The following is a 12956-nucleotide window of genomic DNA, read 5'->3' as shown; positions in this document are numbered from 1 at the left end:
AATAGGAAAAGGTTAAGTGAATTTAAAACCATACCTACAAAGAAGAATGCAGGCTTTGATAGAGAAACACACATCCCAGTTTTTGTAATAAATATTTAGATTGTTGGGGGCACTTTTCTTTAGGATATGCCCTAGGAGTGGAGCAATGAAAATTAGAAACATCAATTATAAGGAGTAACAAAATCCTTAATCATTCAGGAAAAAAATAAATTACCCAAACTTGAGTTAAGGAAAGGATCATCAATCATGCAGCTTAAAGAAGGTTAAGCCTTTGATCCTTTGGAATGAAGGAAGTAAGAAGTTAACCATCAAGAACTGTAGAGAGATGCTTATAATAAAAGAAAACTACTTAAACCACAGTAACAAGAGCTTTTAATAGCTAAATTGTAAACTTTCAATAAGAACACACAAAATGAAGCGTAAATTGGAACATTATGATGTTTTACAAAGTCCTGTAACTATTCTACGGGAAAAAAAATAAAGTTTTTGAGATTTATGAGGCCACATTTGACATGAGGAAATGCCATATTCCAATGAAAAAACCAATACATGATGGGAAAATCACAATGCCATTTCACAAACGTATTCCTGTTTTTTTTTCTTTTTGTTTTTTGTTCTTTTGGCAAAAAATAACATAACGTCTACTAGAATTTGAATAATGTTTGTGTAAGCACTTCCAAAAGCATTACTCCTGTTTCATTTTCTCGTCCATCCCAAAGTACATACGCCAACATCACAAGAGAACAAAATGAAACAAATGTGAGAACTAAACTAACGCCCAATTCAGAAGCATGTGCATCTTTTCATGCGTGAAACATGAACATACCTTAACACATCAGATGTGTGACCAGATGGAAATTCTCCTCCAAATACAGAAACCCTCTGGCCAGTAGTAACATCCCACAAGCCACAAGTCTGGTCACCTGAGCTGGTGATCAAGTGAGATTCTTGATCAGGAATGTACTGACAGCATGATACATATCCCTTGTGACCAGTTAGCATTCTTGATACAGGGATATTTCCATCTCTATCAAGTTGAGAATTAAGATTAAATATAGAACAAACACTATCAAGACCACCGCAGGCAACCGTCTGGCCATTGGGAGAAAAGGCACAGGTCATGACGTATGCACAAGGAAGCCTTGTCGCATGTGTTTTTTGACTTGTTAAAGCATTCCATACAATAAACCTCCCATCTTGAGATGCACTAACTATCCGGTTCCTTTCCAGGGTCCAATCTAATGAATAAACCTGGAGAAGTTTTAGAATACACAATAGATCAGCTATTTTTTGAAACCAACTTGAAATTACAAATATAATCAGAACTACAAAATCTTGATAGCAGTAAGAAACTGGCAAAATACATTCACTTTTGATTTGTGAAGTTTTTAAGGTATTATTCCTCCCTGAATCTGAGCTTTTTCATTTGCTAAGCAGTTAGTCACAATATACTATAAATGTGAAGTCGTCTTTATGAGCATGGTAAAAAAAGCCAATACAGATCACATTCAGCATTACTGATGTACTAAAGTTAAAAGGATTAGCCTAATTTCAAGTAAGAGCACAGTTCCAAAAAAAGTCCCCCGTGACAATTTACATGGGGTCATTTTAGTCTCAGAGTTTATATAAGTGTTAAATTACTCTTAAGATCTTTTTAATGGGGGCTAAAATAATCCTCATTAAGGATTAATTCAACCCGCATTAAATAAGATTAGGGTCTAAATTAACCCTTTATGAACTCTTGGACTAAAATGACCCACTGCAAACAGTCAGGGTTTCATTTTGGTCATTTTAACTTCTACTCTTTAAAAAATAAGCACTACAGTTCAAAATAAACATATTACTTTCTTATCTTTTTATAAGCATTTGCATCATGCTGGCATGATGAAGTCCATCAAAAGGGTGGTGTTCAAGCAGCATGTCGCCACCATCGATACACACTATTAGACTCTCTTGAACTCCATTGATGCATGCAAAGGGTAAATTTCCAACGCAGCTCCACTGATGCACGTAAAGGGTAAATTTCTAGCCCCTTCTCGTATCTTGTAGTTATTTATATCATTTGGGCTTACAGTTTATTTAGTTTATTTGCCTTGGTTCAATTATAAAAGAAACTTAGAAGGCAAATTTTTCTTTATGCAATCCAGCTATTAAGTAGTTGCTGTATGTCATTAGGAAGTAATCGATGAATGAAAATTAGTTTTCTCCCTCTATGGTAATTTCGGTCAAGCCTCCTTCCTTGATTTAGTTTTTTGATGGAATCCATGTTATCCAAGTGTGTCAGAGAGTTGTTTGAGATAACAAGAAACTCCTACCTGGTCCCAAGCCTCCTCATTACAAACCCTCCCTCATTCCTTCAATAGCATCCCAACATCTCTTTCTCTCTGTATGCCAGCCTCGTACTTACTAAAACCGGCATTCTACCAGAAAGCCTCCAACCATGCTGAAAACTCTAGCATCTTACATAAAATACTTTCAAGTATTAAACCAACATATGCAAGTTGGAACAGATTCTTAGGGGTTTGTTTGGGATAAATTTTGTTTTTGTTTTTTTCTTTTATTCTTAAAAATATGTTTGTTTAATGTATTTTTATTATATTTATTCATGGTGGCTATATATATATATATATATATGTTTTAAAAACGCTCAAAACAACTTTTGTGTATTTTGAGTGTTTTCAAAAACAACCATATCTTCCTCAAAAATACCAAATATGTTTTGTTTCACATCAAAACATAAACAAGACAAGATAAAAATAAAAAATAGAAAATAAAAATAAAATTGATCCCAAATAGCCCCTCAATAATGCAAAGCTTCCTAAAATGGGTAAAGTTTGTCCCACAAAACTATGACCAAATGGTTCTCTTGTTCCTGGCAGAGGTCGACCGACAAGTCATATTGACATTTATATTCCATTAAGGAATGCAACTACCTTCTAATTTAATCAGCCCTCTCAACAAATTTATATCCACATGTTAATTTTCTTAAGACAACTACAATATAGTTAAACTGACCTTTTATTACATCCAACACAAGAAAACGAACAAGTCATTCCATCAATCCAAAGAGAGAAAAAGATGCCATGAAATGTCATGAGGGCAGATATTGAACCTATGAGAGTAGTGGAACTCACTAGCTTCTTCTTTGGTTTAATAAGCATGGCCAACTAAGAAATAGAAATTATTTTTTAAGGAATGAGAATTGAGAAAAAAATAATAATCTACATTAAAATAGCAATTTTGTAGACAATTACGGTCTTTTTTGGCATAGTTGTTGTAGAAATTGTGATTTGTTGAAAACATTTCATGAGTCAATATTTGTTTTAGGTGGATATTAGTCCTAGTACTAAAAATCGAGTAAAGATGTTTTCGTGAGTTATATTAGCTAACATGAAAATATGAGCGCTTATCACTATTTAGGACCGTATATTACATGAACAATTAGGAGAGGAGTGCCAACATATTGCGGCTAGATGGTGACAACTAGAAGTATTTCAATTTGGATGATGATTAAATCACCTCAACTTAATGTAGAACATCAATGTTACCTTCCCTCCACTGTCTTTTGATATTTCATAAATATTTCTAGTTATGATTAATTCAAAATTTCATTTGATGATTTTTTCATCTAATTATCACTATTCAATCCTTCAAAACTAGGATTACTAAATATGAAAAGAATTACAAGATTTATTTGAGTGATGCAAAGAAACAACATTATAAACAATGAAATCTATTTCATCAATTAATGAACAATTTTTCACGATAACTCAAAACCCAATCACATATAAACAACTTCCACCATGAAATTAACGCATGTTACTCCAGTTCTGTCACACGCCAACTGACCCTCTTAAGAGTCGACCGCGTTGCGACAAAGGTGGACGATTCGGTCAGACTAAATTCTCACAGACACTCATCCTGACTTACATAACCACGACCCAGTGGGTGATGAGTTAGTTTAACTAAATCGCTGCAAACGTGCATAATACATTTTACATTATAATTCATTCGCACTCCTATACCTAGAAGCGTAAAAAATTATATACCATAACTTCTAAATCAACATAAAAGTGTATTCTGACACATCTGTATCTACTTTCATATATACATTTTATGTTCATATTTAAGGATATTACGCTTTAATGAAAGGTGTTTTGTGTGTTTTTAATTTTAGGTACAAGAAATAGAGTTTAAGAGCAAAAGGAGCAAAAATGAAGCAAAATAAGGTTAAATGGAGCTAAGGAACAAAAATTGACTTGGCGCCTAGGCGCCAGATAGTTAATTTAGGTATCTAGAAGGTTGACACCTAGGCACCACAGTTGGGCACCTAGGCGCCAGAAACGGTTTGGACCTTTTGACATTAAATTTGGACAAATTTTGAAGAGGTGCACGCCAGGGACAGTTGTGACTCTTGGTGATTTTGAGAGTTCTATTTAATAGAGTCATTGGCTGGTCGAAAAAGGGGTTGTTGTTAGAGAGTTTTTAGTGGGTGACTTGAGTCTCAATGTGTGGCACGTGGGAGTGTGAGTGAGTCTTTTTAGACTCTATTTTTATGTGTTTATTGGAGGAAGAAGACAACAAAGAAACTTCAAAAGATTTGCTTGAGGAAAAGTTTAACAAAAATACCTTGTATTTTTGTTTATGTTTTATTTTATTATGTAAACTTGAAGTTTAATATAATTCATATTTTGTTGTGTTATCCCCATGAATTCTGAATAGTTTTCCTTTTCTTTCTCCTTGCAATAAGAAATAATCATGTGTGGGATTAGACTTGTTTAAAATTTCTCTTATTTCATACTTCTGATGATTCATTATTTCGTTCTTCATTTAGATCTTCAATATGACCAATTAGAATGTTAAAATTTGTTGTGAATCTATAATGACCTGGGAAGGCTATGTGTTTCTCAACTAATAAGAATAACATTAATTTCATGGGTGAGAAGGTAATGTATGGGTTAGTGCAAAAAGATAGGGAGATAAGTTTGATGGGCGTAAAATTGGTCCTTGTAGGGTGACAGGCTAGATTCTTATCAATTTGGTCTAGAGTTTGGAATCTTAGGATTGGTTAGTCCTATAGAGAGGACACAGTGGGTAATCTAGAAGTGAGAAGCTAGAACCTACCCAGCATAACCTCAGATGATTTGAAACCTTACTTTAGATTAGCCAATATTTTTTATGCACTCGGGAGAGGGTAAAGAATAAGATTGCTCCTATTTAGCACACAACTAAATTTTAACTTTTAAACATTTGATTCTTACACTGGTTATGATTTCTTTGTAAGGGGAAAGAACATTCACATAATTTGAACTCTTTCTCATAAAACTAGTTTAGAAACACTTTATTCTCTTTAAACTTTGAACCTGATTTTGTAGGAATTTAGTAATTTCTTTTTACACATAAACTTGCTACAATTTTTCCTAGATAATTGTTTGCAGTTTGAATTAGGTTTTCTAAGTCAACAAAAAGAGTTTCACCTTCTCTGTAGGATCGATACTGGAGTTTTTAAAGAAAATCATATATTACTTGAAATGATACATATACTTGCGTAGTACCCCTAGTGTATAATATATTAATCAAAATCGAAATGCTATAACATATCATTTATACACACTAGCCGCTAAATATAAATCTGGTCAGATTTTTGGCAATCTATTCAAAAGTAAGTAATTGCATAATTGTGGGTCTGGTCAAATACACAAAATTTTATACAAAGTCCATAAATTATATAATACAAAAGTTGTATACATCACACCTCGTTACTTGTCACGATGCTATTTACCCTTCCTAAAAATTCAATAACTTACAGTGAGGTATAATAAGTTCAGCAAAATAATCAAGACTAAATAAACATTTTATAGAACAAAAAATAAACAATGTGAATGAAAATCATGGCTAATATATGTAACAGTAAAACATATCACATGTTTTGACGATGTAAAAGATATAAGGAAAAAGACATTTACTGTGAAAAATTATGGCAGTTATGTAAAGAAAGTATTTCATTCATTCATGCGTGATCATAGGTATATCCAGAAGGATTCCATAGTCAATAAATGTAATCATAGGAATCTCACTTATAATTGTATAAGTATTAACTATTTATATGTCGTTTCATGTCATTGAGCATCATCATGCCCGAAGGCTTCATTAACTATTAAAAAAAGTTGAGTGTCTCCAACATAACAATTATCAATAGACTCCCGGATACTAACGATTCTCTACTTTTTGTCTATGTCTAATACCAACAATTCTTGGATTTAATCTCCATCTCAATATCGGAAGTCAAGAATCACGTTGTTCCCTGTCATCCGTACTTGCATGCGTTCATATTTTGTAATCATAATTCCTATAATATGCAATCGTAAGCAATTGATAAGCAAGTGCATAATCAATTTCATATAAATGTCTACAAGCAAAGGTTTCATAAACATCTTCATCATGTCAATGAATATGAAAATCATAATTATCGTCAGTGTCAATTCAAACTAACATTCAAGTAAATTTGCAAGTAATCAACAATATGAGAAAACTTTAAATGCATTCGAGCGTCACCGGAAATCATATCAAAATCCAAGAGAGAGAGTATTCTTAATTTAGCATGGGATTATTTCACCTGAAACGATAGAGCAGCCCTATAACAAATTTCCTCATGCTCGCCATCTAGTGTAAATCACCTAGAATCATAAACTTTTTAAAACTTCATGAATTTCTTAGCTTAGGTCATAACACCAAAACTTACCTCAAAAAAACTTCTCTGCATAAATCTTATTTTTCTGATACCTTCCTAATCCTTCTTCCCTCCTTCCTTCTACTTATCCCTTCTTTGTTACCCATGAATTGGACCTAGTTGAGAGCGGTAGCTCCTGGTTCACAAGCCTCGTGACTGCTCACGCCTAACTATAGTAATAGGAAATCACGAGAAAGGTTGCAATTCGTGGTAAATGTCAAAAAGAAATTGTATGGAAGGAAAGGAATGTCCTAATTAATGTGAAAGTGCAGTTCCCTTTTACCAATTTCGTCTCGATGTCTCGAATCGCAGCCAATGGCTTTCTGCCGATTGCTTGCTTGCACCTTGCTCAAACCCACTGCAGCACTCAGGTTGCAGGAAACTCCAAACCACGAAATCAAAGTTAGGGAAGAGGAGAAAATAAAATGAAGTGTGGCATTTAACTTAATCACATTAAATCTCAACGGTTCAATCCATCCCAAAGCTGCATGTCACGGAAAAGAGGCTGAATAATTAGGAATAACTAAGGGTATACTAAGTTGATATTTGAAAACTTATATCTTCCAATACATTTACAATTCATTCATAGTACTATATATCAAATTGATTTATTTAGCATGTAAAATTTTATCAGATTGACTTGATCGGATTCTAAAAGATGCAAAAATTGGGATAACATTTTTAAAATTGCCAAATTTTACCAGATATTGTCAAAATTGTGTGTACAACTTAGATGTTTCAAAAGGTACACATTCAAATCAAAAGTAACATTATTGTTGAGATATTAAATACAAAGCATACGAAATTGAACCACGATAAAGAATGAAACTAGTATATCAAGCGAGATTATTTTCAGATTCCTATTGGTCATTGCAATGACACAGCAAAAGAAGGCGATAAAAAAGGGAGGATGTAAAATTGTATAAGAAGGGATTTTTGGGTCACCACAAAATCAAACCATGAGGCAGAAAACAATGGAGGTACAATTTTTTATATTTGAATACCTATAATTTATGATAAATTAGACTTATCTCTCCTGTAGATCATCAATATTATACATGCCTTGACCCTCTTCTTCTTGAAATTAAAACCGCTTCCCAGGTTCTTAAATAATATATAAGATGTTAACCTCAATAAGTTGTTTGAATTTGCAAATGCCTCCAGTGCTGCTAGATATCATATAACATGCTAGTTACCTCGATTCTTTTACTGAAAGCTTCAGAAATGCCAACTGGATTAATTGCCCTAATTCAGGATGTTACATATAAAATAGTTGGGATGATACAAGACCAATAAACTTGTATTCCTAAAAAACAAATATTTAAACTTTACAACCACAATATTTAATAACATAGAATCAATAGCATTAAATACACAACCATAGTATATTGTCATATATTAGCTGATATCGCCCTCAAATTAATGTTGATTGTTCAAGAAGCATTAATTTGCTCCGAGAACTAATGATTTTTCCGAAGCATGGCTTTTGTAAGACGATCCAAAGTACAGTAAAAATATAGGGAATAAAAACGTGTCAAAAGCTTCCCAAATTGAATGGTAATTCATTTCAATATGATTTTTAATCGCATGACATACAGAATTAGCATTAACTATGATGACAGTAGTAGTGTTCTCATGAGGAGTGTGATTATTCTAAGAAGGATCATGTTCAGATAAAAATCCATAAAAAAAATCATCCTACAAAGTAAGCGACAAATGCTATGATGCTGCTAGGGGTGTAAGTGAGTCAAGCCAGCTCATATTCGCTCGAAAAGTGGCTCATGAGCTGAGCTTGAGGAGCTAACAAGCCAAGCTTTAGTCACCTCCGACTCGACTCGTTAGCTTGTGAATCGACTCATTTAAAAAAATAATACTATAAAATATACTAAAAAACTATTAAATTGTAAGAATTTATTTTTAAATTGTTTAAAATACTTAAAAGATGATATTCTATATTTTATAATAAGTAATTTTTTATTAATTATCTCCTAAATGGTCATTATTTATCACTTCATTACAATTATAGCTTAAATTAATGTTGTTTTTTACTTTTATAATAAACAAGTCGGTTTGTGAGTCGGCTCAAACATGTAGATTTAAGCTTGAGCCCAACTTTGAACTCGATTGATAAATCAAGCTAAAACTCAAACCAAGGGTGGCTCGAGCTCAACTAGACTCAATTACACCCTGAGACATTGCTTATTATTCTTCTATATGGATGCAAATAAGTCAAGTTAAGCTCAAGCTACAGCTAACTCAAGCTCGACTCACCACCTTAATGAAAAGCTTGAATTCAAGCTTGAGCTTGAGTCTGGCTCATATGTTGAGTTCAAATGAGATTTGCCAGAATAATAGTAATTTCAAGCTCGACTCATGAGCACAAAATCCCTAAAATCTATGAAAAAGGCATCGATGAGAAAAGTAAGGAAGTCTCAATGGGAGCTTGCTCGGTCAAATATCGATGGTGATGTGTGAATCACTACAGAGCTTGCTACGAAAGCCGTCAACAATGACAAGTAACTGGTAATGGGAGCATGTAGAAGAAGGTATCAACTTAACAAATGGGGAAGTTGCAAAGAGAAGGCATCACTGGGGAAGACATTAATAAAACGAATAATATTTGAAGAAGAAGAAGAAGAAGATGAGTTCATGAGACTTAAGGAATTAAAAATTATTAAACCAACTCACAAGCCAAAGAGCTGAGTCTCATCAAACTCGAATTCAAATTCAAATAATAATTGAGCAATAATCTGAGCTCAACATAGTGTTCATATCTAAATAAGCTTGTGACTCGTAAGATCATTAAAAGTTGACTTCAAGCCGTAAGATAACTTGGCTTACCAGGACCCCTAAAAAACATATACTAACTTGTGGTGGACTTTTGAGTGTATGGACATACAGTCCAATCAATATCGCTATAAACTACAAGATGAAGAGAGAATCCAAAATGATACAACAAAAACAACAACAACAACAAAGCCTTAATCCCACTACATGGGGTCGGCTACATGAATCTCTCCATTGCGTCCTATTGTTTCTCCATTGCGTCCTATTGAGTGTCATATTTTCATATAGTTCTAATAAATTAAGATAATTTTTTATGCAATAAGTCCAAGTCTTCCTAAGTCTACCTCAGCCTTTCTTAACACAAGTCGAATCTAAAACATCTTAATGTGACAAACCATTCTAAGAAGACTTTCTCTAATTTTGTTCGTAACAAGAGCTACACCAACCCTATCACGGATATATTCATTTCGCATTTTTTTCTCTAAGTGTAAAGCCACTCATCCACCCAATCATTCTCATCTCGGCAACACTCAACTTATTATAATGCTTCACTTTTAAAGGCCAACATTCAATGCCATAGAGCATTGCAGGTCTCACCACCGTCTTATAAAATTTTCCTTTCAGTCTAAGCGGTACTTTTCTATCACACAAAAGGACCGAAGCATTCCTCCATTTCAACCAACCAACTTTTAATATCCCCATCTATATCACCATTGCTTTGAACAACGGACCCAAGATATCTAAATCGTTCACACCTTTTAATAATTTGATCACCCAAAGTCACACTTCTGTCACTAGAGCTACTACTACTAAAATTACATTCCATGTATTCAGTTTTAGTTCTACTTAAATGAAGGTCTTTAGGCTCCAACGTAGACCTCCATATTTTAAGTTTTTCCTGGGCTTTCCCTCGCGTTTTATCCATGAGAAGGATATCATCAGCAAAAAACAAACACCAAGGTACATCCTCCTGTAGATGTCCAATAAGACCATCCATAACTAAAGCAAAAAGATATGGGCATAAAGTCGATCCCTGATGTAATCAAACAGAAATAAAAAAATATTTGGTCAATCCTCCTTCAGTTTGAACACAAGCAACAGCTCTAGTATACATATCATTAATGACTTGAATATAAGTCATATCAACACCTTTCTTCTCAAGAACTCTCCAAAGGATATCTCTTGGAACCTTATCATAAGCTTTTTCTAAATCAATAAAAATCAAATCTAGATTCTCTTATTATCTCTGAACTTCTCCATCAAACCTCTCAATAAATGTATAGCTTCCATAGTAGACCTGCTCGGCATAAATGAAAACTGATTATGAGAAATCTTTGTAATGTGTCTTAACCTATATTCAATTACCCTCTCCCATAACTTTAAAGTATGACACATCAACTTAATTCCTCTATAATTTGCACACTCTTATGCATCCCCTTTATTCTTAAAAATTGGGACCAAAATACTCTTCCTCCACTCCTTAGGCAACTTTTTAGTTTTTAAAATAATATTAAGGAATTTAGTAAGCCAAGAAACTCCCAAATCTCTTAAATATTTCCACACTTCAATTGGGATATCATCACGTCCTACAGACTTTCCACCCTTTGTTTTCTTTAAAGTCTCCTCAACTTCTTTTTTACTTATGCGACGGTAAAAATGAAACGTTTTATTATTATTCACGATATTAAGATCATTAAGGTTGATCATCTTTTCAGAAAGTTCATTAAAAAGTTTATCAAAATAACTCACTCACTAACGTTGAATATTTTTTTCTAAGAAAATTACATTTTGATTTTCACTTTTAATACACTTTACTTGAATCAAATCTTTACTTTTCTTTTCTCTTTGTTTGGCTAGTTTATGAATATATTTTTCACCCTCCTTAATATCTAATCTATTATAATGATAATTAAAAGAAGAATTTTTAGCGTCACAGATTATTCTTTTAGACTCTCTGCGGGTCGTTTGATATTTTTTTGATATTTTTTCCAGTTTTTTTTTCCAGTTTTCTAAGCTTTTACATTCAAACCAATTTTTATAACATAACTTCTTATATTTTTATCTTTTCTTCCATAGATTCCACCACCAACTATTTTTATTTATAAATTTTTTTTTTATTTTCTAAGCACATATTTTACTACTTGTTTAATAGTGTTTGTTACTTTATCCTACATAATATTTGTTTCTTCATGAATATCCCAAACTGTAAAATCTTGAATTTTACTCATAAAAATAATTTTATTTGTCTTTTAAGTTTCTCCATCTAATTCTACGATGCTGAGTCATAGTATTCTTTATTTTACAACTCTTAATCTTAAAATCTAGAACTAATAAACGATGTTGGGTGCTTAAATTTTCACTTAGAATGACCTTATAATCTTTACAATCGCGATGATCTCTTCTTCTCATAAGAAAATAATCAATTTGTGTTTTATTAGATCCACTTTTATAAGTAATAAGATGCTTATCTCTTTTTTTGAATAAAGTATTAGTAATAATAAAATCATACGCTAAAGAAAAATCTAAAATAGCTCTACCTTCTTCATTAGTTACTCCAAAACCGTAGCCACCGTGAGTATTTCTGAAGTCTTCAACCGCTCTACCGACATGTCCATTTAAATCTCCTCCAATAAAAATTCTTTCTTCAATAGGTATCATTTGTATTAAGTCTTCTAAGTCATTCTAAATATTATCTTTAGACCCTATATCTAAACCTACTTGAGGAGCATAAGCACTTATAATATTAAAAATCTTAGCTTCAATGATAATCTTACGGGCTATAATTCTATCTCCAACTCTATTAATTTTTACAACATTATCTTTCAAACTCTTATCTATAATTACACCTACACCATTTTTGTGCGACTCTTACCGGAATACCAAAATTTAAAACCTAAATTATCAATCTTCTTCGCCTTTGCTCCAACCCATTTAGTTTCTTGAATACATAAGATATTAATTTTCCTATGAATTATAATATCAACTAATTCCATTAATTTACCATTGAGAGTACCTATATTCCAAGATCCTATCCTAATATTAGTTTCATTAATTTCATGAACTAACTTCTTTACCCGCATTCGTCCGTAATGTGAGAACCCTTGTTTATTTGACACTACACCCGGGCACCGGTGTAGCGGCCCTTGCACACTTTTCACTGTATTCAGACTATACAGCGCGTCGCTTCCAGGGGATACCCTAGTACTTACACAATAATCAAAAGGATTAATGTCATAATTTTTTCTAGAAGTTGTCATAATTTTTTCTAGACTTACACAATAATCAAAAGGATTAATGTCATAATTTTTTCTAGAAGTTTTACGCTGGTTGTCGACTACCTAACGCAACCCTCTACTTTTCACATCCGGGCTTGGGACCAGCAATGACAATGTTAGAGAATCCAAAATGATTAAATAAAAAAATGGCTAGTTTCTTCAAC

At 32.9% G+C, this 12956-nt stretch overlaps 1 protein-coding gene across 2 annotated transcripts in view; it reads right to left on the bottom strand.

The window, feature by feature from the left end:
• The window catches only part of LOC110030369 (guanine nucleotide-binding protein subunit beta), a 72469-nt gene that overhangs the window by 37704 nt on the left and 21809 nt on the right, over positions 1-12956 (bottom strand). For both annotated transcript variants that reach the window (XM_020733044.1, XM_020733043.1), the window contains exon 3: positions 827-1251. In XM_020733044.1, coding sequence (XP_020588703.1) covers positions 827-1251 — 425 coding nt within the window. The remainder of the gene's footprint in view (positions 1-826; positions 1252-12956) is intronic.

Source organism: Phalaenopsis equestris, unplaced genomic scaffold (assembly GCF_001263595.1).
Source record: "Phalaenopsis equestris unplaced genomic scaffold, ASM126359v1 Scaffold000707, whole genome shotgun sequence".
NCBI classification, from domain to species: Eukaryota; Viridiplantae; Streptophyta; class Magnoliopsida; order Asparagales; family Orchidaceae; genus Phalaenopsis; species Phalaenopsis equestris.
The sequence above is the reverse complement of the archived record's forward strand: the minus strand, read 5'-3'. Positions and strand labels throughout refer to the sequence as shown.